This window comes from Puma concolor, chromosome D3 (genome assembly GCF_028749965.1).
Source record: "Puma concolor isolate L17-30 chromosome D3, mPumCon1.1.hap2, whole genome shotgun sequence".
In the NCBI taxonomy this organism is placed as follows: Eukaryota; Metazoa; Chordata; class Mammalia; order Carnivora; family Felidae; genus Puma; species Puma concolor.
The window spans coordinates 3,108,705-3,134,125 of record NC_141678.1 but is presented as its reverse complement, the minus strand read 5'-3'; the positions used below and the strand labels follow the sequence as shown (position 1 = coordinate 3,134,125).

The 25,421-nt window shown below is 47.8% G+C and overlaps 1 protein-coding gene across 7 annotated transcripts in view; it reads left to right on the top strand.

The window, feature by feature from the left end:
* The window catches only part of GLT1D1 (glycosyltransferase 1 domain containing 1), a 91,984-nt gene that overhangs the window by 44,820 nt on the left and 21,743 nt on the right, over positions 1-25,421 (top strand). For all 7 annotated transcript variants that reach the window (XM_086681439.1, XM_086681434.1, XM_086681437.1 and 4 more), the window contains 4 exons: positions 4,129-4,165; positions 5,943-5,999; positions 13,677-13,772; positions 15,197-15,246. In XM_086681439.1, coding sequence (XP_086537565.1) covers positions 4,129-4,165; positions 5,943-5,999; positions 13,677-13,772; positions 15,197-15,246 — 240 coding nt within the window. The remainder of the gene's footprint in view (positions 1-4,128; positions 4,166-5,942; positions 6,000-13,676; positions 13,773-15,196; positions 15,247-25,421) is intronic.

Below are 25,421 nucleotides of genomic sequence, written 5' to 3'. Positions count from 1 at the left end.
ATGGTCCACGGCTCTGTACCTGATTATCTCTGAAAATCACACCGGCGGCCGCAGGAGCCATGCAGACCACAGCTTTTGTTATGGTTCCTACTGTCATGGAAACTCAAAATCATTCCCCTCGTCAGTTTCATCCTTAGACGCCCTCCCTACTTGTATGTGGCCCTCCCTGCAAATACCCTGTAACAGAAACTCCAGGGACTGATCACACCCTAGGAAGCTAATCGTTTTTAATAACTTCCATTAAGATTGGCTTTCCTCAGAGATTTCTCGATAGAAATGCAAGTGTTCTTTGCATTTTTCTTCCCCAAATGAGATCCCTGGGAATTGGAAAGTTTTAATGTAACTCAAAGAATGGAAAACTCATCAGTTCCAGAGCGTAGACCGCCTCGCCCGGCACCTTTTACAGGATCATGACCTGGGGCTCAGACATCTGGAATGATCAGAAGTGCTGAGAATTCCTCAAATCACCAAGGAACAGAAAGGCCGGGGAAGCTTTTGAATCACATCAACGATTCCCAGTAAATCTATTTACTCCATAGATTTAACTGTTGTTGCTGTTGCTGTTGTTGTTGTTTTTTAAGACGTCTTCCTTCAGGTTTTCCTGTTGGCATTTCTATTTCCTGGGCTGCCAGTTAGCTTTGGATCCCATGGGACTGGGTCCCGATCCAGTCTTCATTCAGAGATATTCCTCACCCCATTCACGAATCCTTTCTTTTCTTGAAAAATCTCTCTTTGCCTGGTTCAGTTGCAAGAGCTCAGTGAAAAGGCTGTGCCCCATCTATCTTCTTTCCTTGCTTAAAAACTGATTTCCAAGGGAAAGTGTAGGGAGAAAGGAAGAGAACCACGTTCCCTGAAAAGAGCCCGAGTCCTAATGCGTTTTTGTTTTTATTTAACATAGGTATACTTTGAAGCTTTCCACTTATGAGCCATGAGTTTTGTAACTCTCTGAAAAGCACTTTTATTTTTTTTTTAATTTTTCTTTTTCAACGTTTATTTATTTTTGGGACAGAGAGAGACAGAGCATGAACGGGGGAGGGGCAGAGAGAGAGGGAGACACAGAATCGGAAACAGGCTCCAGGCTCCGAGCCATCAGCCCAGAGCCCGACTCGGGGCTCGAACTCCTGGACCGCGAGATCGTGACCTGGCTGAAGTCGGACGCTTAACCGACTGCGCCACCCAGGCGCCCCTGAAAAGCACTTTTAACGAAGCCATCGTCAAAAGTCACGTTGTAATTTCAAAGTAAAAATCAGTATTTCGTCACAGAGCCTGTGCGTATATTTCAAAAATAATACTTGCTGTGGTTTCTACTTGCAGAGAGCTTGATGTCAGAAGGTTATGTAAATCAAAAAACAGGGGTTTGTTGTCACTGCCTGTTATTCCATTATAAAAAGGCATCAGTTACCGTTTGGACCTGCTAGAAAGTCAGGTGTATTTGTAAGTATCTATCCGACGGGACACTGGCTTTTTATACCTAGTAATGGGCCAAATTAAGTAATGGTTTCTCGTAGACACTTCCCCACCCCCTACATGCACACACGCTCACACACAGTCTTCTTTTTCATTTCCTGCATCAATGAGCTAATCTTGCAAGGGAAGTGATATACAAGGATTTTGACTCTTGTGCTACTTCAAGGCAAGAGAAACAATAATAAATACTGAGAAAAGAAAGCTAATTTGTACTTAGAGCATTTTAATATAGATAATGTTTTTCAAAATCAATATAAGCCAGTTGGCTTTTGCCAGATTTCTTTTATTACAGAGATTAAAAATAACCCAGGTCCAGATTTTATATATATATATATATATATATATATATATATATATATATATAGTAACTGCATTTTCTCGACTTGCTAGGATGAGATCTTAAAATACCATTCATAACATGTTTTAAACATCTATATAGGACTTGATACTTATTTTCTCATGGTCTAGTAGATTTAGGGGAAATAATGCTCAGATATATGCCAAGACCAGCAGATAGATCCAGAAGTTTCCACACAGAGTCCATTCATTCTGCTTATGGAGTTTGGATAGCAGTTTAATTAATTTTTGTTTGTGTCAGATGGAATTTTCTTGAAGGCAGCATTTTGGGCTTATGCATTTCTACAGTAGATGGAGCGTATTTCCGATGAAAACAGCGGCAAGGCAAAAACCCTATTTTGCCTTCCCTCAATGAATCAAATCTGTGTAGAATTATATTGAGTCTGTTTTTGTCAAACGCTGGTGTTCACGTTAATGTTCAGATGCCAGGCTGGTCTGTGTTTGCCAGTGTGTTAGCCTCGCTTTCCGAGCCAAGGTTTTAGACTTGGGGCTGGCCGAAGGCACCCACAGGCAACTCCATACTCCAGTAAAAGTCTCTCCAGCCTTCCAGTGAAATTACAATTACACAAAAGGAGTATTTTAGGGCTCGGAACTTCTATTTCTAATTTCAAATTGTTGTTAGTAGCCATTTTTTTCCATTAAAGTTAACTTTTTTTTTTTTTTTTAACTGGTAGGGAGGAGAATTTTTTTAAACTTTTTTTAATGGTTTATTATTTTAAGGGCATTTTATTTTATTTTATTTTAAAAATTGTTTAATGTTTATTTTTTGAGGGGGGCAGAGAGAGACAGTGTGTGAGTCGGGGGCAGGGGGAGAAAGAGAGAGAGGGAGACACAGAATCCGAAGCAGGCTCCAGGCTCCAAGCTGTCAGCACAGAGCCCGATGCGGGGCTCGAACTCACGGACCGTGAGATCATGACCTGAGCCGAAGCCGGACACTCAACTGACTGAGCCGCCCAGGCGCTGCTTAGGGGCTTTTTAAAAGGGGGGTTCCTCCCTGCTTTATGGAGAATTGAGGATGGTCCAGGCTTTTGAGGTCTTGGGTGCTTCTAAGGATTCGATAGAAAACGTAACACTCAGGACCAAAGCAAAGAGCACCAAGTCTCCTGTCTGTGTACCAAGTTGCATTCAGCTCCCTGGAGATGGCGGGATGCTGTGCCTCCCACCCCCTTCCCATCCACCGGGTGGAAGGCAGGGTCACCCCCTTCTCCCTGTCCACTGGCCTCCTTGGTGGGACCGCTTCAGCGTTGGCTAGTATTCCAAACCTAGAACTGATTGAGGGTGTGGGTGGAAGTGGGTCTGCACCCACGTGCACCAGCATGGGCTCCACGTCACCTTGGGGGTGACGGCACCCATCCACACACATGCAGTCGGGGGAACACCATTCCTGAGCTGGGCTGGTCCCTTCACGCACCGGTGGCATGCGTAGGTCTCATGACAAACCGGTAAAGACCTTACCTTCCCATCACGTTCTAAACAGCCACTGGCGCCTATGTGACCCCACAGCCTTCCGCGCTTTGTGTCGAAACTCGATTTTAAAAGTATTTAAGCCACCGATGCCAAATGAGTTTAAGAAATGGATTCTTTTTCTCTCTAGTAGTTTTCTGAAGGTCCACCAGAAAACACCGCCAGGAATAGTAAGTTTATATCTTGGTGCAAACGTGCTCCGTCATGCAAAGTGCCGCCGGGTCCAAGTCAGAGAGGCACTCGGGGAGGGTCCTTACGGGGTCCTGGAGACCAGTCCTTCCCTCGCCTTGAAGAATCTGCCCCCACCCCCCCACCGTGCCTGTTTTCCTGTTTCTCAACATACTGGATGTGCTTTTCCCCTCCCCTCACGACCCTCCCTTCCCCCCTTCTCTCCCTTTCCTCCTCTTCTCTGATCTTCTCCACAGGTGGGGACTGGGGAGTGTATTGCTTCCATTCAAGGATATGTGTCCCCAAACCGCTAGGGCACAAGGTAGACAGACACCACACGGGCTCTGCCGCTGGCTTGTTCTGTGTCTGACCTTCAGTAACTTTTCTACTAACGTCGTAACTGGAAAATTGTGATAACGCACTGCGCCTAATTTAAGGGACCTCTTTCTTTGTGCTTCTGACCTTAAAGATGCTGTGTTTTAATGGGCTAACCCCATTAAAGGCAGAAGGTAGTCTGCTTTTAGAAAGTAACTAGTCTGTGAGCATCTGTGTGGATGATCCTTTGTGATGTTTCCAAGGCGATTTTTTTAATGGCCTTCCTTTTACTTCTAAAAGACACTTGTAACGGGCTGTCCGATTTACTCTGTTTTCTCTCTCCTCTCTTTTCAAAAGCCGCATGCTAGGGGTAAGATCTGTGTCCAGAGTCAAGGTAAGAATTTTAAAATGTACGTATTTTTAAAACATGAGTCCATTCAGAGACCTGTCCTGAAGTGTTTGTGGATGAATACAGTGTCTTAGACTTACCTAATAATGATTAGTAGAATGGGTATGCTTGGTATTTCCTTACACGAAGACGAAGGACAGACATGAGAGCATTATAAAAGGGTCATTTTAAATGCAGTTCAGTTAACACTTTCCACCAGCAGAAGCACGGTGCGCGCTCTCGATGGCGTGTTTACAACAGGAGACCCGAGTGTGTCTGTTTTAGTTGAGATGAGGGGAAGTGCACCCCCCGCTTCCTGCCCTCACCCAATCCCAGACTTTCCCGGAAGCTCTCAGCATCTCCTAAACACAGTGAGGAAACCACTGTCTTATTTTTTTCTAATGTTTATTTATTTATTTTGAGAGAGAGAGAGAGAGAGAGAGAGAGAGAGAGCAGGGGAGGGGCAGAGGGAGAGGATCCCAAGCAGGCTCCGCACTGTCAGCACAGAGCCCTACACGGGGCTCGAACTCATATACCGTGAGATCGTGACGCGAGCCGAAATCAAGAGTCAGATGCTCAACCCACAGAGCCACCCAGGCGCCTGAAAGCGCTGTATTATTGTTTACACAACAGAAATCACAGAAAGAAGTGGTTCCAAAGAACGTGTAGCTGCAAGCTTAGGTCAGCACAGGTGTTGCGGCCAAGGCCATGAGTTCTAGTTTCGTGAGGAGTTTTCCAAGGTGCTGAGCCCCAGAGGGGCCCGGGGCCCCCAGATTCCACCTCAGCCGCACGGTATAAATCCTCTAGGGGGTTCGGTGATATCTGTAGCAGAAGAATCACTTATCAAATAAACCCTTTCTTGGAACTCCCACTTTAAAAAGGATGCCGTGACTCAGTATGTACAGAAGGCGTGTGAGTGTCAGGGCAGGTGCGGGGTTAACACCTCCCTGTTCCTCCGTCATGGCCTGATTTATAGCCGGGGAGCACATGGGTGCACCACGAAAACACGGCTTTGAAGCACACATGGGTTTGGACACAGCCTCTACCCCCTACGCCCTGAGTCGCTGTGAACACCGTTTGAACCTTAGTTTCCATGAACCTTAGTTTCCAGCCAGATAAACCGGAGGGGTCAGTCTGCCTGGCGAGGCTTTAAGGGTTTCCAGGAGTGCGTGGGCGCCTGTGCCCAGGGCAGGCATGTGTGCATGCTCATTAAGTAGGACAAAACTGAGTAAATCTGCATAGCTCAGGGCAGATGACAGTCTCACAGGTACATTGCAGACAGGGTTACATGACTTAACTTACATTTCATAAAATGTCAGATTTTCCCCGTTACCAAGATAAGCTGTTAAGCGTTGCCTCTGAATTTTCTACATCTTAAGATGTGCAACTCAGAGAATGTTAAACTTAAATCCATCCGAGGCGATGATACAGGTAACAGGATGTGTGATTTGGAGAGGGTTGAGATCAGGAATTTTAGATTAAGAGGTAATTGCTACAGGGGGGCTGTGTTTTAGAGGCCCGTAACTTGCATGCATTTTTTAGGGACTCGCGTTTTCCATGACCTGGCGGCTGTCCCGCCCAGTAACAGATGGTGAGGTTGAGGGGGTGCACCTTTTCTAGTTGGGGACCCGTGAGCTCCCATGCTGGAGGGATGAACAGGTGTTCACGAAGCACTCAGAACGTTGAGTTCTTTGTAAGAACCACGCGTGAGACCATTATGTAAACATCAGCACAAAATAGCTGGTTACTTCTCATCATCACGAACTTTCTTTCTCTTTCCCAGGAATCGTGACAGGACCAAACTCTGCCTTTAACTGGAACACCTTTCTTCACCAGTCAGGTGAGAGATGAATCTTCTTACATGAGTTTGACTGGAGTGCATCTTGTCACTGGCGTCGGGTACATGGTATGCTCACGTGGCTTTGGAAACGAGGCCCAAAGAAAGGGGCTTCCTCAGGTCAAAGAAGTCTACGGTTTTAGGTGAACAAGGGAAGGAGGTAGCAGGAATGGGAGCCAGACAGGATTAGGACAAACGTGGCTTCTCTCCGTTTCCAGAGACGTCATTAGTGGTCTCATCCTTGGGAGAGCAGGAGGAAGCACGGGTTTGTAGGAGGATTTTTTAAATCTGTTCTGGGTTCAAATCTTCTATTAGATACATGTATATACGGGGGCACCTGGGTGGCTCAGTGGGTTAAGTGTCCGACTCTTGATTTTGGCTCAGGTCATGATCTCACCGTTCATGAGATCAAGTCCCACATCCAACACTATGCCAACAGCACGAAGCCTGCTTGGGATTCTCTCTCTCTCTCTCTCTCTCTCTCTCTCTCTCTCTCTGTCCCTCCTCTGCTCACGTGCTCTCTTTCAAAATAAGTAAACTAAAAAAAAAAAAGAAGGTACATGTATATATGTGAATATTTTCTCCTATTTCCTCTGGTTTACCTTTTCATTTTCTCCTAGCTCACCCATTTTTATTTAATGGTTAATTAGCACAGTTTGAGCCCTAAGAAACCTTTGCCTGTTCACAGTTCACAGAGATATTTCCCCTATTTCTTTTCCTCCAGAGGAGGAAGTGTTTTAGTGTTTTGGCTCTTTCATTAGGATCATAATCCATCTGAAATTAATTTTTAATGGACTGAGCCACCCAGGCCCTTCCATCTGAAGTTAATTTTTGTTGTTGTTGTTGTTGTTGTTTTTAAATTTTTTAAATGTTTATTTATTTTTGAGAGAGACAGAGACACATTGTGAGTGGGTTAGGGGTAGAGAGAGAGGGAGACACAGAATCCGAAGCAGGCTCCAGGCTCCGAGCTGTCAGCACAGAGCCCGACGTGGGGCTTGAACTCATGAGCTGTGAGATCAGGACCTGAGCCGAAGTCAGACACTCAACCGATGGAGCCACCCAGGTGCCCCTGAAGTTCATTTTCATGTGTGGTGTGAGATAGGGAGGAAATTCATTTCTTTCTGAAAGTGGTTCTAGTCTCATTCGTTGAAAGTGTTTTTCTTTCTCCGTCGAAATGCTTTGCTGAAAATCAGCTTTCCATCTACCAGTGTCCGTTGATCTATGTACGTCTGTCCTTATGCTGATATCACGTTGTCTCCTGCTGTTGGTTTATATAGCATGTCGAGAAATCAGGTAGTGTGAGTCGACAGCTCTGTGTCGGCTAACCTAGGTTTTTTGCATTTCCATATACACTTAATACACCTTGTCAGTCTCTATAAAATCTATAGATCAAGTTAGGGAGAATGGACATCTTAAAAATAATTTGTCTTAAAATCTATGAACATGATATATCTGTCCTCTTATCTAAGTCTCATTTATCTTCATAATGATTTGTACAGGTCTTTATGCCTTTTTAAAAAAAAATTATTCTTAGGGATTTTATTATCTTTGTTGCTATTATAAAGGCTTTTTAAGTTTTACTTTTGAATTGTTTGTTGCTAATATGTAAAAACACGATTGAGTTTCGACGTTATATTCTGAAATCTTATGCACTGACTTATTAATTCTAATTACATCATGAGTTTCAATTCCTTTATAGTGTTATTTTGAATTCTGTAAACTTATTTGATCCGTCCCTTCTTAAACTTTTGGATATGTAGTGGCGGAGATGCTAGGATTTCAGTCTTCGTATATTTGCCAAGTTGTTTTCTTTGGAACACCTAACAACAGAAGCTCTGGGTTAGGTTATGCCCTTAATCAGAGCATTCGTACGTTGTGCGCAGCGTCTCCTGGAAAGGTAGCATCAATGTGCATGTCTGTCAGCCATGCTGCGAGGGCGCCATTTTCCCTACACGCGGTGGAAGTAACAGTCTAGCCTTTGTATCTTCCGTATATGGTGGATCCAAGTGCAGTCACAATGTTGAAACAAAACTTTGTCGCACAACATCTTTAAATGTAGAGAGTTTGCTGTCCACAGATGAGGCCCCTAAGTGTATACTATTGGGGACTATCACTCCCCTATAGTCTGACCAACCCGGTAGCTCTGCTCAAGATGTGGGAACAGCTGAATGGACTCACCAAATGCAGTGTCAAGTTTCGGAATACTTCTGTTTTAACCTGAACTGCTTCTCCCGAGAGTCAACGGTGCAAGGGGACTGTAGGTGGGGAGCTGACGTTGCAAGCCCACTGGTACCTTCGGAGAAGAGGCTGAAAAGACAAGACTCCAGGCGCCGTCCACAGCCAGCATCTGCATAGCTGGTTTTCGCTCCAAGCACAGCAGACAAAAGCCCACACCCCCCCACACACCGAACGTCAGAGTCAGGTTCCCTTGGAAGAAGAACATTTCCAAGCATTTTATTAGAAACGGTTTTTGAAGTGCATCCATCAACCTCAGGGCCAGCAGCAGGGCCGTCCTCTGCCTCGCGAGTGAACCCTCGCTGTCCCGCTGCTCTGTCACGCCAGCAGGTGTGGGCCATTATTCAGAACCGGTGCGCCCATTTGAAATCGCCTCTTGTGCAGTGACTTCATCGTCCATATCTCACGGGACGCCCGTTGTGGTGTGCCTAAGAGTCATAATTCCCAATGGGGGAGAGATTTCTCATCAAGCCCAGAGCCTCATGGCTCATCGTTTCACCGGTCTTCCTACCGAGTGATTAACGGAACAGCCGGGAGACATTCAAGACGCCTCAAGACGGCCCTTCCCGCAGAGACCCGCTTGGCGGCTCTGTCTCGACGTGGACAACTACACGCTGTAACTGTGTCCAGGATACACAGCAGAGGCGAGCTCGCTGGGGTCGTGGTAGCCGGCTCTGTCGGATCTTGGCGCAAGGGTGGATGCGGAATTCATCGGCGTCTCTGGGTTTGGTGACCAGGCGTCCAATCTCATTTGCGGAGCCGTTTATCTTTGTCGCAGGTGACTCTGGAGAGAGACTGCCTTCCCCACCCACCCTCGATCGTACCCTGGCCTCCACAGCCCGTGATGGTGATTTGTCACTTCTGCTTTGAGCTTCAGACAGCAAAGACAGAAGAGACGGTGAATTGGACACAGGATGTTAGTGATCAAATACTCACCCTCAGAATCCTTGTGAACTGTGTAACCTTGCAATCAAGGGGAGGGGGTGGGGAAGGGCCTTGGTTAGCAGCCCAGACCCACAGGGGGGTACTCGATTAGTCACCAAAGTGTAGGGTCTGTTTCCTCAGTATCTGATGTCGATTTGATGACGCATCTCCTTCCTCACGGTATGACACAGGTTTTGCCAAAAATGCTCAGTTCTCTCTCCAAGTCCTAAGTTTCAAATTACTGAAACTTTTGAGTCCAAAACATTGCTTTTATGCTAACCAGATTCCATTTTCCAACAGATCAACTAGGAAAAAATAAAGACTAAAGTAGAAGGGCACCTGGGTGGCTCAATCGGTTAAGCGTCCGACTTCGGCTCAGGTCATGATCTCCTAGTTTGTGAGTTTGAGCCCCGCGTCGGGCTCTGTGCTGACAGCTCAGAGCCTGGAGCCTGCTTCGGATTCTGTGTCTCCTTCTCTCTCTGCCCCTCCCCCACTTGTGCTCTGTCTCTCTCTATTAAAAATAAATAAATGTAAAAAAAAAAAGACTAAAGTAGAATTTTTTCACATGATATTTACAAAAGTTATCCTGATCAGGAAATAAAAGCACAGACCTCAGGTTGGTTACCTTGGAGTTTGTGCATTTGCAGGTACAACTTAAACATTGTTATGGTTCAGTGATGGATGATTCTTGCTTCTCGATGGCAATGACCGACACATCGAAAGTTAGTGATTCTTTATTGGTCATCAAACCCCAAAACTATGAAACCTTAAATTTGACCGTACCTTCCCAGTGTTCTGTTTCCCGTTTTACTCAATTTCTATTGTTAATTTGTTTATTTCATTTTCTGCCTCTCTCCTTTTGTAAACTATACTTCTATTTTCCTGTGTTTCATATGGAGAATTCACGTTACCAGATCCCGCGATATATCCACAGCCTCCAAATCAGATTTTTCAGCTAACATTCACCATGTCTAATGCACTCAACTGAAGTTCTTGGATTCTTTTCTCCTTATAATAACCCATGAGAAAAATACACAGAAGACAGCAGAGAACATGGCTCACTGCGGACTGGGTTTGTGTCGTGGAGTCATCTGACGAATCACTGGGGGGCTGGGCAGTGGGACTGGCACCTAGCCTGCCGGGGCCCATTCGGTGCCAGACCGCGAGAGCAACTCACTCTGTTTTGGAGACAAAAATACCACTCTCCAGGAAATGGTAACATCGGAAGGACGGACGTGTAAATCGTGCATTTGTGAGGGATGAGTTCAGACCTTGAGTCACGGTAAACGTGATTGCTCATAGAAAAACAAAGGGAAGAAAACTAAGTGTGGATTTAAAAGGAAGAAATGAAATCCACTAAAACGTTGCCGAGGTGTCTGCATCACCTCCAGATGTCCACGGGCCAATTTCTTTTCATTCTGTTTTGAAATCTAAGAATGGCCACCGTACGTGCCCGTAACCCCGGCCAGGGACACAAGGGGAGGCTGTGCTTCTGTGTGCTGCTTCGGCACATGCTTGTTTGATCATGATTTTCCAGCTGTTATCTTTATGTCTTTGACAATGCTACCGTTGTGTGTGAGAAGCGCACAGAAGCTGTTCAAACCCAAAAGCTGCGTCTGCATTTTATTTTTAAAAATCTTGGAAGTCCTAGAATAAAGCAGAGCATTTAGTCCTTTGTCCTGCCGTTGGCTAACTTCGTTTCCTAAAGTCTCATGACATTTAATCTCAACCCGGGAAGGAGATGAGGAGAGAGGCGAGAGAATATTAGGTTAGCACTGTGTCCCTCCAGGGTCTGGTGGGTCGGGGCCCTCAAAATCAGTGAGCGAGTTGGGGGCCAGCACATTTAAAACTTGAAATGAGATGAAAGGAATACTTCCATCAGAGTTCCTTGTATGTAATAAGGCTAATATTGTTTGGAACTGTGTGCGTATACAAGCTGTATCAAGTGTATGAGGTCTCAGTACGGTATGTATATCTTACCATAAGTCGTGGAACATTTTGAAGATCAATGTTGTAAACCGTGCGTTGCTCTCCCTCAAGGTCGGCTTCCCAGGCATCTGGGGTTGGGGGCAGGTGGGACCTCTGAGCAGAAGGCCAGCACATCTCCTGAGCCTGCTGTTCCGGGTAGCTAACGTGTGTCACATCCAAACAGAGGAACACAGCAGGTTTTCACATCTGTGCTTGCCGCACCGCAAAAATACAGAAGAGAGTGGAGTCTTTTTACCAAGACGTCACATAAGTCCTTAGAATACTGTCGCTTTGGCTGCCGTCTCTGGACGCCATCTTGCCGTGTTTGCTTCGGCCATTGTTCCTTTCCTCGGTTCAGTAACACAGGTTCTCTGATTTCCCCCATGTGGGCACTCCATGCTCCTTCTGTCTTCTCTCCTCCTCCTCCTCCTCCTCCTCCTCCTCCTCCTCCTCTTCCTCCTCTTCCTCCCCCTCCTCCCACCTCCTCCTCCTCCTTCTCTCCCCCTCCTCCTCCTCCCCCCTGCTCCCCCCCTCCTTTTCTTCTCCTTCTCCTTCTTCTTATCCTGTAATTGAATAGATATTCCATGTACGTCATGATGATGATGCCCGTGATGTCGTGCCCTGCCCAGTGGGCCACATGTGGAGATACATCACATCAGTTTCTCCCTCACTGGGGATTTTTTAAAAATATAAACTGAGTGCATGTTTATGTGTGTGTGTGTGTGTGTGTGTGTGTGTGTGAGCACACATACCTTGTGCCCTGGGCTAAGGCTTCCTCCCCTAGTTAAGTGGGTGTCCCCTGAGTTTCTCCTAGTACAGCTGTTACCTTTCTGTTGTAATTAATACATAATTTCCATGAAGGCACTTGTCATTTTTGTCCTCACCACACGTTCACTCTCTGGTTTCAGTGTTCATTGAGGTTCTGGCCTAGTGATGTGATTTATCTTTCTCACACCTGACCTTCCTGTCCTTAAAGGTATTTGTCAACTTCATTATTTATTAAAGGGAAGAGCTTCTGTCCTGGCCTCAAACCCCTCCACTCTTGAATTCAGATTCTGCACATAGCTTCTAGCTTCAACTTTTAGTCAAACAAATACTAAACTTTGTATTTTTTTTTAATTTTTAAGGTTTATTCATTTTTCAGAGACAGAGCATGAGTGGGGATGGGGCAGAGAGAGAGGGAGACAGAGAATTCGAAGCAGGCTCCGGGCTCTGAGCTGTCAACGCAGAGCCCAACGTGGGGCTTGAACTCACAGACCATGAGAACATGATCTGAGCCAAAGTCAGATGCTTAACCTACTGAGCCACCCAGGTGCCCCTAAGCTTCGTATTTCTAAGCTTAGTCTCAGGGTACTCAGGATATTGGGGAAATATCTTACAAATGCAACATACGTCAATGCAATTGTCAATAGTTACTTTAAAGACTGTGATGTATTTTGAAGGGTTTTCTCAGAGGTACATCCCAACCTTAGCCTCTCAGTAGAGAGTTTTCTGAGACTTGGTCACACACAAGTGTTGTGATTCTCCAGCGTTTGTGATTGTGCGAAGGTGGCATCACTGTGTCTTCTCACAGCCACCCCCATTTGTATTACTGTCCAAGGTCCGCAAAAGCACAGAGTAACTGAAACTTTTTGTATTAAGTCATGGGGGAAATGAAATGCATGAATGAGAACCCCCCCACCTCATGATTTTACGTCCAGTCATATGTGTGGAAATGATGAAGTCATAGGTCAGCTTGCACTAATTATACGGGTAATTTCTACTGAGTCACTTACCTGCAGCCCCACATCAATGCACCTCAACATTAAGGGGCTTCAGACACCAGCTGGTCTCTCACGATGGAGTGGCTGGCAGCTCGGCCCAGGCCCGGGGAGCGGCACCTGCCAGCTTCACCTGCCTGTGGCTGGGCTCATGCTCCCTTTGCAGTGGGCTGAGGCCCACCAGTCCTGCGTGTGTCCTCCCCGAGCGGGGGTGGTGGGGCATCTGGCCGCAGAGCCTCGTTATCAAGGAGGCCAGATCGGAAGGTAGTGATGCTCCAGTGGGCAAGCGAGACTGATGCACGCGCCTCCCACGGCTGTGACTCGGAAGTCACTCCCTGTCCTTCCCCTGGGCTCTGCTGGTCGATGCTGTCACCAAGCCAGCCCAGAGCAGAGGGGTGAAGAAGCGGGTTTCGGCTCTCCAGGAGAGGGGCCACGCTGAGACCTATCCCCTTTATATTATGGATTTGTGGGCACATCCGCGTTCGGTGTGGGAACCTATGTGTACGTGTGCGGACCCGAGAGCATATGACTATACAAAACCGCATCTTACTGGCATTGTCTCCAGATATTTTCCAGGGCCACATTTCTGTAATAATTACCCCTTCTCACTGCACAGAGGAGTTGTGTTTACTGGGCTGAGCTCCGCTCAGCTTTCCCACCAGGACAAACTATTCCCCGCCGTGTTGTGTGAAGGTTAGAGGTCAGGGCCCCGTGGCTTCTGAGATCTACCCTCATGGAATCAAGCTGCCCCCTCTCTGCCCTCTCTGAAAACATCTCAACTCCTCTGTTGCAGGGATTAACCAAAGTGCTGATAATTTACACATCTTCCTCCTGGTGTGTGGGCTGAGACAAGTGAAGGACCCTCTCTATCTGGTGGATGCGTTCTCAGGTACATCTGGTTTATGGAGCTCTGTTTGGGGGTCTGGCCTTTGCGTTTCCGTCTTTAGGGTTTTGAGTTTTGCTGTCTCTGTGTTTCCACACGAGCAGAATGGCTTCTCGATGGTTACTCTGAAACAACCAGAAAAGGAACCATGCTGCATAGTGACCTCCGGTGCCCTTGGCATCTGAGGAAATAACAAAAATAGTGAATAATTGCAAGAATAATGTAAATGAATCCAAAAATATTTTACACACGTCAGTTTGTACGATGCATTTGGACTTTTGTTGCATAGCTTGAGTTAAATGCTTTGGTGCATCCCAAATTCCATGCTGGTTTGCTCAGTGATTACTCCTGGTGGTCCAGTCGGTGGGAGATCTGGACAGTGCGTAACGTTCCAAAAGGGAGCATTTTACGTAAAAGCATAAGGTATTCAACATTTACGTTTCAAATACAGGAAAACCTTGGTTTGAGAGCATAATTCATTCCAGAAACATGCTTGTAATCCGAAGCACTTATCTATCAAAGCAAATTTCCCCATAAGAAATAATGGACACTCAGATGATTCGTTACACAACCCAAACATATTCATATAAAAATGATGACAATACTGTAATATAACACAAAATAATAAAGAAAATACAAAGCATAGAGAAAAATAAACAAATTAACCTGAACTTACTTTTGAAAACTTTCGTGGCTGGTGTGAGGGAGACGAGAGTGGAGGGTTATTTTGTAGGACGACTTTCACAATCACTAACGGAACCACTGCCATCTACTGGCTCCATGGAACCTTTTTCTGCATGGGGGCCATTATATATGCTCACACGGATGTTGACTTTATTAATAAACTCTTGTCATATTCTGTATTTAATGTAACTGGCAATAAGGTGGCAGAGGAACGGGTCTATATCCGCAGGCAGCCTGACCTGGAATGAAGCAAAGCATTCCTAAGCTCACTCTTAGATGGAAAAGCAAAGGACTGTCCACAGGTGCTTTGAAGTGACAGAAAATACACCAGTGCCCATTATGGGCACCTTCTAACATTCTGAAAAATCACTGATTTCTGCCAGACACCACAGCCTGAGACCGAGTGTGGGAGATAATCACCCACAATCCTGCAGAGAAAGAGAGAGAGAACCATTGGCTCAGCTGTGATCATGTGACATTGCACATCATGTATGACTCGTATTGCAAGACATCGCTCATTTATCAAGTTAAAATTTATTAGAAATGTTTGCTCATTTTGTGGAACACGTGCAGAACAAGTTACTCACAATCCAGGGTTTTATTTTACATATAATTTGACTGTATGAACGAGAGCCAAATAGTATGAAATAACTCATATTATCACGAACTTAATGTTAAACTTAATAATGTTTTCAGCTGTGACATAAAACCATTAACGTTATTTTTTTTCTCTTTTTCTTCCCAAGAATGGCATCGAGAAGAGCCTAATGTTTACATGGTGATCGTGGGTCCTGAAGTAAGTTGATGCGCCATACACGTGGCCCTCATCCCTGCTTTCTTCTTTCTACGGATTTCCCAAAAGTAGCCGACGTTCCTTTTCTAGCCAAATTTCTTCCTTTTTAAATAAGTAGAGTCTGCCTTTTTAAAATGAAAACCACACCAAGATTATGAGGCTTTGTAAGTCTTTACAGCTAGTTTATCGCTACAAAGGCTAGGTTTGTACAGAAACACGGAGGAGTCATGTAAGGAGAAAGTCCCGTGAAGAGAAAGTCTAAGCCGGTGCATAGGCATGCCTTATGTGTGGCCCACATGGTCTCTGAAAGCCCCCAAAACTGCACAACAAACCAACACAGAGCTATTTCTTCAGCCGAGCAGCAGATTAATTGGCTGACTCACATGTAGGAGCCAAGTGGCTTGGAAAACGGCTGTCTGTAAGCACGAGAAAGCCACTCGGCCCGGGGAGATGCTCGTAGCCGTTGTCTGGGGAGTGCAGGCAGGTGGAAGGCCCGGGGACCCTGCCTCTCGTTCCACGGGCCTCTGGGGTATCCGCTTGTCCCCTGGACGGGGACGCAGGTCAAGCAGGTGCTGCTCTGTTCCACACGCAGGTCTGAGTGCTCAGGATTCGGAGACTCTGGGGGGACACATCTCTTGAGAACGAACCTTGATTTCCTCCAAGCAGCTTGGAAAATGAAGCACGCTTGGTGTTTCAAGCCGGCAGGGGTGTGACACTGTAGGAGCAGCTCCTGTCCTCCGGGGGGCAGCAGACGGCACCTTCCTTGGGAACAGCATCGCCCACTTCCTTTGTCCTTTCTGCCATCCTGGGTTTAGCTGAGCTTGTGACCTCGCCGTGTTCCCCCACTTTATACGACGGGTGCGCCCCTGAGAACCCGATTGAGTGTGGATTCCCACACGACTCTGAGTCCCATCTGTCTTGTGGTGTCCCCGCTGTAGGTTTTCTGGCTCCCTGGGGACCCACAAGGCACGTGGTGGGGGACACACACTTGTCTCGAGGACTTTGGGAAAACAACCCGTCTACCTGGAAAAAGGCTACTTAACCTAATAAATGTATCAAAGGCTAGAATCTGCAACATGGAAAATGAATGGCCCCGTAATCCCTCCACGTGTTTGGTGGAAAACACGCTCACACTCATACGTTACACGCGCATATACAGCTGCTCAGTGCCAGCCCGTCAGTGGCAACAAGATTATACCCAGTGACTAATTAATGGTAAGTCCCATAGTGGCAGAGTTGTTTATTATGATTTAAAAAAAATTTTTTTTAATTTTTTTCATGCTTATTTATTTTTGAGAGAGGCAGAGACAGAATGCGAGTGGGTTAGGGGCAGAGAGAAAGGGAGACACAGAATCCGAAGCAGGCTCCAGACTGCGAGCTGTCAGCACAGAGCCCGACGCGGGGCTTGAACTCACGGACTGTGAGATCATGACCTGAGCTGAAGTCGGACGCTCAACCGACTGAGCCACCTAGGTGCCCCTGAAGTTAATTTTTTTAAATGCTTATTTATTTTTGAAAGAGAGAGAGAGACAGAGTGGGAGTGGGGAAGGGGCAGAGAGAGAGGGAGACACAGAATCTGAAGCAGCTCCAGGCTCTGAGCTGTCAGCACAGAGCCTGATGCAGGGCTCGAACTCATGAACCACAAGATCATGACCTGAGCCCAAATCAGATGCTTAACGAACTGAGCCACCCAGGCACCCCTATTATGATGATTATTTTAATTCTCTTTCCACCCTTCTGTTTGAAGAGTGTATTTGGAAGAGAAAGTTTTAGTTTGATGCTAAAATCCTTGCTAACCAAGAGAGAAGGCCTCAGGCTCAGACAGAATTTAACGATGTGGCTTTTGTTTTCCACTGTTTCCATTTTCATGGCTACATTCTATTTATGGCGCATGATCCTGGCTTTCCAACTATGAACACTTTCTTTAAAAATAAATGGAATTGGCTTCAAAAAAAGTATTAAATCAGCAGCAGTACAGATGGTATGCAGATAGGACAAATTATGAAAATGCACGTAAGTGGCCGAAGTTGGGGGAACAGTTGTTATAAAGTGCTCGCGTTCGGGGTGGAAGAAACATGGGGAAGAAGGCTTGGTGAGCAGAAACGTTTGCCAGCACTGAACAGAAGATGACCCGACTCCTCCAGCAGACCCTTCCTGTGCCGTGTTTCCTGGAAGGAAACCTGTCAGGAGGTGGCCCTCTTGGAATCACATGTGAAGCACCAAGTGCATGACAGAGACCCCTTTCCAGGAAAGTAGTGACCAGGAGACACAGGAGCTGGTGTGTGTGTGGCGGGGGGAGGGGGCCATGGTCCTTTCCTGCACCGCCCCCCCACCCCGCCCCGGGATCCTCCCCTCAAGCCCCGTCGCCTCCAGGTGAGGGACGCAGTGCCCCTACGTTCTTGAGGCTTCTCAATCCAAAGCCTTTCAGGAGAGACACGGCCATTATTTTGTTGTGTGTACTGAACAGTCAACCGCTATTTCTCACTTCCCAGAGGAAAGATGTCTTTTCTACCATTTGCCTTCGGAACACATCCCTTTCCTCTAACTTTTGCCTGCCTACTTCTGAAAGAACAGTGCACGTCCAGAAATGTGTCTCTTCCCCCCTAATTTCAGTGCAGGGAAACTTGTGGGCTCGGGCAGGAGGTCGGACAGCAGAGGGGGGGCACCGAGGGGACAGTGGTTCAGCTGCACGTTTTTGTGCCCAGACCTGCAGGCCCTCTCTGGACTCCCCAGAGGAGCCGCGGGTCCACACGGCCGCCTGGAAATGGGCGTGCGAAGTGTCTATTTTTAAGCGGGTGCTGGGAAGTAACTAAACACGCCCATGTGTGCACACACATACACACACAGAGGCCCTACAACTCGCCCCCTTGTAGTTTCTTTTTATTTCTTTAACTCCTGGAAGGAGGTGACAAGTGGCTTTGCCAAAGGCTGTGACAACTCTGCCTCGTGATGAGCTGATTGGACCCGATGTTCCAGGATGAGGGGCCCGGCGGTGGTGCGGAGCCCGGTGAGGCGAAGCTGGGCCACGGTGACGCTGGAGAGCATGTCGCCAGAAGCCTTCTTGATTCCCTAAGCTCCAGGGGCCCCTCCTTGCTCTTTCCAAGCTAGCCTGATAAGCCCACAACACCTGGGGACAGGCGCTTGCTTAAAGAATGCAGACCCAAGACAAGCCCCTGCCGACTGGACCACCTACCGGGGCCCTGAGGACCGTCTGGTGCGCCAGTAGCCCACACACTCCTCTGCTTGCGTGCAGCTCGGAACCCAAAGTGGCGACGGGAGAGGGGAGCCCGGGAAGGGGCACTTCGGGAAGGGTCCTGGGACCCTCGGTGAAGGGTTATGACCTGAGAGTCACTGGCCATAAGTGACTCAGGATTCTAAAGCACCGTTTCCCCAAGGCCATTCCCCGCAGGAAATGGGGAAGCACATCCACTGGGTGCACGTTTGCTGCTCAGCAAAAGCAGGAGCCAGCACGGCAACCTGGAGCTCCGCTAGGGTTCACCTGCCTCCTGCACCGCCGAGGGAGACCACGTCTTCCAGGCCTGAGTCCGCTTAGGGTAACACAGCGCCGCGCCCTGGAGAGGGCCTGCGTGCAGAAGCGAAGCCTTGGGGTCTCGCCAGTTGTACGTGTCTTGGTCCCTTTGGGCGGCTGCAACAGAATCCCACTGGCGTGATGGCGAACCAGCCACAGAAAAGTATTTCTCACGGTCGTGGAGGCTGGAAGCCTGAGAGGAAGGTGCCAGCACGGTCGGGTTCTGGTGCGGCCACTTTCTCCCTGTGTCTTCACGTCAGGGAAGGGGACAAGGACGATCTCCAGGGTCATTTGGGAGACCTGATCCCTGTTCCCGAGGGCTCCACCGCCTTGACCCACTCACCTCCCAAAGACCTCACCTCCTGACACCATTGTCTTTGAGAGCCAGGATTTCAACGTATGAATTTGGGGGGCGGGGACACAACACTGAGGCCACAGCAACATATCCCTGTTCATAAAATGTCGTTATCAAATCTAAGGGACAACGAAAGTCACCAACAAAACCTTGATGTGTCACCGAGCAGACAGAATAACTTGAGCTTCTAAATAAGGCCGCGTTGAACCAACGAGTCACAGATTCGCGCAGACAACCTGTCTTCTTGATTCCCTGTGTCCCACAAAAGATATAAAACTGATCTATCGAGACACACATCTCAGATCCTCCAGTGACTCACGCGGCTAGCGTCTTGTTTGTTTGCTTCGTGACCAAAACGGGGGGTGGGGATGCTGGTAAGTGCTCAACAGCTAGTTCTCCTGGGGAGCAGGACAGGGGAGCCCTATTGCCTGGAAGCCCGACTGGCCTATTTCCACGGTATAGAAGCTTCTAGCATGGTCAGTTTCAAGTTATCAGGGGAGATGATTCTAAAGAGAGTTGAGATATGTGTGTGCATATGTGGCTGGCGTGGGCAGGAACCAACCCAGCACACGGTAACGTGGTGCCCTGCTCAGGTGCGTGCAAATGCACACACACGTAGGAACACGCACATGCACGGGGGCACACGCACCAGAAACCAGCTTTACTAGACAAAGGCTTCTACGGCTTCCTTCTGTTCTGTTCTCCGGTCCTTTCTAAAAGACTGCTCTACCCCACTCTTCGCTGCTCTCTTCCATGTCACTTTTAAAAAGCTTGTTTTTACCCCAAAGTCGATTTCATGATTTGCTTCCCAATCTGAAGTGTGAACATCACCGACTTGGCCACGCTGGCTGGCGCGGTTGAGTGAGAGTCCCGCTAAACGTATGCGCCCTCCAAGGCCCCAGATGCAGGCCTGGCTCTGTGGGGACCTGACGGCTCCGTGGAAACCAGCTTTCCCTTCGTCGTTACAAGATTTCCAAACATCTGTCGGCTTTCACCGCCAAGGATTCAACCCAACATCACTCGGGAGCACGAGGACGGCACTCCAACTTTGCACTTGAATTTGAGTCCTTGCTGCGACATCAGCGGGTTAATGGAGTCGAGAAGTGGGTCAGAGTCAAACCTTGGGACACACCGAAACCCACGCTTCAATGGCTGTGTCACGTGCGAGATCGACCACCCCGAACATTACCGTTATTTTTGGCGTCTGATGTGAGTCTGGTCCTCCTCACTCCGTCCCCTCCTTTGTTAACCGCCAAGCTCAGAGGCTGAATAAACTCTTTAGGTACGAAGTACACACTTTGGGAGGGCTGTGGCTTTTCCAGGTCCTATGCAGGGCCTCTCAGCATAAAAGTGCATTGACTTGGTTAGCCAAGGTGTCTCGAACAGTGCGCCATCTAGTATTAGGGAATTAGTGAGGTGTGGGCAGCAGTGGCCCCTCTCGTCCTGTCTGCACGGAGCTCGGCCACAGGGAGACCCCAGGGCAGAAGAAAGTGCTGCCCAGCCAGTGCCCCTCGGCTGCAAGCGTCAGACCAACCCCAGCAAATGCAACTTACTGGAAGATGACAAGAGTCACCAAGAGAAGTGTTGGGAGGCTGGAGACCGGGCTTGGGTTTCTGCAAGAGCCCGGAAGCTCCAGAGGCCAGGGGAGTCTTAGCCGGGGACGTTCCATGCAAGGCGCCCCATGGGAGAGGGGGACAAAAATGAGCTCTATCCACTTCTTAGTCTCTGGATCCTTCTATTCAAGGTCTGAGTTCCAGCTTGGGTTATGTCCCACCCTTTTGTAAGAAGAGGACCAGGCACCCAGTTGATTCTACTTTGAGCAACCATGTCCAGGGGGAGGAGACGAGGAAAAGCCCAAAGGAAGGTAGACTCTGGCAGAAGAGGGGACGCTGAAGAGTCACAGAAAAAACAGATGCTCGCGGCATGTGTGGTTTCCCTGTTTGTTTTAACGATCGGACACAAGTGGATACTTAAAAAAATTTTTTTAATATTTACTTATTTTTGAGAGACAGAGAGAGACAGAGCATGAGCAGGGGAGGGGCAGAGAGAGAGGGGGACACAGAGTCCAAAGCAGGGTTCATTCAGGCTCTGAGCTGTCAGTACAGAGCCCGACGCGGGGCTCGAACTCACGGACCGTGAGATCATGACCTGAGACGAAGTCGAGTGCCTAACTGAGCCACCCAGGTGCCCCATTTTGAAAAATTTTTTAATGTTTATCTTAGAGAGAGGGAGAGACCGAGACAGAGTGTGAGAGGGGAAAGGGCAGAGAGAGAGGGAGACACAGAATCCAAAGCAGCTCCAGGCTCCGAGCTGTCAACACACAGCCCGACGCGGGGCTCGAACTCACGAACCGTGAGATTGTGACCTGAGTCAAAGTCGGACACTTAACTGACTGAGCCACCCTGGCGCCCCAAAAGTGAATACTTTTATAGGTCAATTGATGGGAATAATACAGCCACTCTCTTTGGTCCCTAGCATTTATTCAGGACTTTTCCTTTAGGGAATGGAAAGAATGCCCCTGAGCAGTGACAATTGTGCTTATTGGTGAAGCTACAGTGTGTCCCTTGCTGTGTCATCCTTTACGGACGTGTCACTGTATGACAGAGCTCATGGGCAAAGCGTCAAGAGGAGACTTGGTTATTTTTATTTATTTCATCGCTCATTTTCATGGACAATATGTGTGTGTGTGTTTATGTGTGTGTATGTATGTGTGTGTGTGCACGTATGTTTACACGTATAAAACCTAACTCCCCTAGGCAATCCTTCAAGAAATACTTACTGAGGGCCACCGTGTTGTGGGCACGTGGACGTGTCCCAGTGAATAGCGCAGACGTGCCCCCCGCCCTCATGGAGCACGTAGTTCAATGCAGACAGAAACCAACAGATAATTAGGGGCTGGGGGCGTGTCAGCAAAGGAGAGCCAGGGGCTGCCGGGCATTCACGCGGGCTCCTGCCGCTTCCCGAGGCCCAGCCCAGAGGGCAGGTGCCACACCGCTCTTCCGAATATCGTGGTTCTGCCTTTCGATTAGCATTTATCGACTCTAGCATCTGTTTAGAAAATGGCGTGCGTGTTCTTAGGTCGCTGGAAAAAAAATCAATGATGTTGTGTACGTTTTATCCTGTAGATGCCACGCATATGTTAATGTTTGTGGCAGTTGTTAGCAAGCACATTCTAGAAAGCTGGCTCTCAGTCCCATACGGAATCTACAGAATCACACATTTGCTGCTAACCACTGGCGGGTGAGTTAACGCCCTTGGACCAAAGGGCATCGTCTGTGTCGCGGACAGGGAAGTTCTGCATGGCCGTGTAGTGCGGCGGCTACATTCACAGACTCCAGAGTCAGCTCATGATCGGTGCGCTCAGTGCCTCAGATTCCCCATCTGTGAGGTGGGTACGACCCAGAAAGTGCTGCCTGCCTCACCGTCTGCTGTGGGGACCAGACGGTCGAGCTCTAGTATGGTGCCTGGTTCCCAGGCAGCATCGTTCGACGTTGAGGGAAAAAAGACTTCCCCATGCCAGTGTCTCCTTTCGGCGTGGACACACTAGGATCCTGCCTTAGCAGCAGGATGGTTTGAGTCTGGCCTTGGTTTTCTAGTAAAGCTTCCTTGATCTCTCAGTTCAACCATTTTTGCAAAGCGTGTGGCAAGCTCTTGAGTGGGTACGTTTCCTGGGCTCTTTGATAAGGAGTGTGGTATGAACACTGGGTTTGAGCACAGCAGTTTAATGACTTCCCACGGTTACTTCTTATATCAAAGATTATTCTCCTTAAGCCTGGGAGTTGAAACAATATATTTTGCTCAGAAATAAATAAGCGGAGAAGGAGGAAATGAGAATTTTCTTTGATGCCTGAAATGCTTTTGCGTTTTGTTCCACTTGGCTTCACTAGGAGATTTGAAAATGAACTGATGTGGAAGATAAATCCAGAAAACTTTCATCCAGTTTGTATTTCCAACTTGAAAGTTATTGTTCATACCTTCAGCTACATTTTAGTTAACACGCTGGGTATTTCAGCAGATTTCCAAAATTTTCCCCGATGAATTACTTTTCTCTAATAGCTAATCATGAGGGCAGAGCATGCTAATAAAATTAAAAACGGGGGGTCTCTAACTAAAACTTATCGTAAAATACGAATTTGAAAATCAATATGTAAAGCCAAAAGAAGGTTTTCATTAGGCTGTTTCCTTTTTCATGAAAAGATGTTAGGGTTGTGATGCAATTCAATTATTTAAAATCACTTCAACGAAGAATCAGAAAAGAGAGACGGAAAGGGTAGGGAAGCCGTGCATTTAGCAAATATCGTCAAGCAGAGAGCTGTATGAAAGAACCCGGGCCTGGCCTCGGAGGGAAATGGATGTGCATATGGGGACAAGACGGACATGTACCAGACCAGGCAGGCCTGCATTTGGTAGCAGCTAGAAGGAAGGTTGGGGAGGAGATACTGCTTCCGGTGTAGATGATCGGGGAAGTTCTCCCAGGGAAGTGGCTTGTGCCTTTGCCTTGGGGCTGAATAGGTGTTAGGGATGGAGGGGTGGCATTCCTGGTAGTGAGAATGGCAATAATCCCGGGGTGGGGGTGGGGGGGTTAGAAATAGAAAGCTACAGGTGGTAAATCATGGGGAAATAAATAGGTAATCCACGTTGGCTTTTTATGAACTATTTGATCAAATCCATGAGTAGACACCAGAGAGGCAGTGGAGGACAGTTTTGAGAATTCAGTCTCCTGGCCCAGCACCTGTGCAGCTCAGTGGTCCTGGTTAAATCACAGAAGCTCTGTGAGCGTCACTGTCCTCTTGTGTAAAATGGGGTACCAATAGCATTGTTGGCAAGAGCAGCTTAGTAGAACTTAGCCTAGAACTTAGCCACGTTGGGCCCAGAGTAGGTGGCGAATAAATATTGACTCCTGACAGCAGTAAACAACAAATCGTCCATAAGTATGAGTTTTTGCTCTTCAAAGATCCATCTAGGAACAGGGGTGTGTTCGCAGCCTCCGCACGTCTGTCTCTAACCCCCCAGCCCAGTGGATGGCTGGCCGAGCTCCACCACGGGAGGAAGCTGGGAGGTGAGGAGGCCCCTAGACCACAGTTCCTGCAGAACCTACTGCCTGCGGGTTGACCAGCCGACCGGTGGTGAGGGCCCCGCCAATGAGTGGCACCTGCAAGCGTGTGCCCTCTACTGGGGGCTGAAGAAGCTTCACCCTTCCGGACCCGCCCGCACGGGGTGCTCAGGGAGAACTGTCCTTCCCGGAAGTGACGCAGGGACTTCGCTTCCCAACATCCTGTGCACAAATTGCTTGGGACTCCTGAACACATCTGAGCGTCCAGGGCGAGGCTGTTGCTGGTTACCAAGAGGTGAGCGAGGCCTGTCTGGTTGTCCTTGGGGAAGACACCGGCCTGTGTGACACCCCCGCAAAGTCTGTAGGGACTTTGCCAAGGGACACACGGCCAGCACGCGGCACACACGGAGGACATGCTTAAGAATCCTCTAAAACGGGAAACTGCTTGTTCTGAAAACAAAAGCTCTCCTCTTGTTATCAGTGGTCCCGAATATTAGAGATTTCCACCCCCCCAGGGGGCCAAAAGGCACCCAGCTATGTGATCATGAGTGGAAAAACAGGGGCAGAAATCAGGCATTGGCAACTTCTCCTTTTTCATTTGTGTGCGAATTTTTCGTCTAAAAGTGGAGATTCAAAGCATGAAGGCAGGTCGAAGTGCCCCAGCGAGAAAGTTCAGCAAACAGATTTTATAACAATTATACACAAGCCTGTTAAGTTTTCCTGGATCATGCAAGCATTTGGGGTTTCTCAGCAAACTGTTTGTCGACGGCAACCAAAAGGTGTTGCCGAATTGTACCCGCACAGTGGATTCCACCCGTTTATACTCTCTCCTCACTGAGGTGTCTACACCCAAGTACATCTGTCCTCTGTGCTCTTCCTGTAAGTTCACTACGCAAATACGTTAAACTCTAAAAATATTTTTTTTTCTGGGAATAATCTCAGTGTTCCTTATGCATCCACGTTTGCTGTGTTAGCTTTGTGGGATACGTCTCAAGTCATGCCGGTTGTTTGAAGGATTTGGGGTCCAACACACATGCACATGCGCGCGCGCACACACACACACACACACACACACACAGTGCTTCCTGGCCAAAAGAAATGAAAAGAAAGTTTCAGGAAAGCAACACTTTTTTTTCCCTTCCGTTTGCATGATAAAGTACGGGGATATTGTCATTAAACTGGCTTGTTTTGTCATTCCTAACACCTGCTGGCAAAGCGTGGATGAGACTAGAAATTGAATC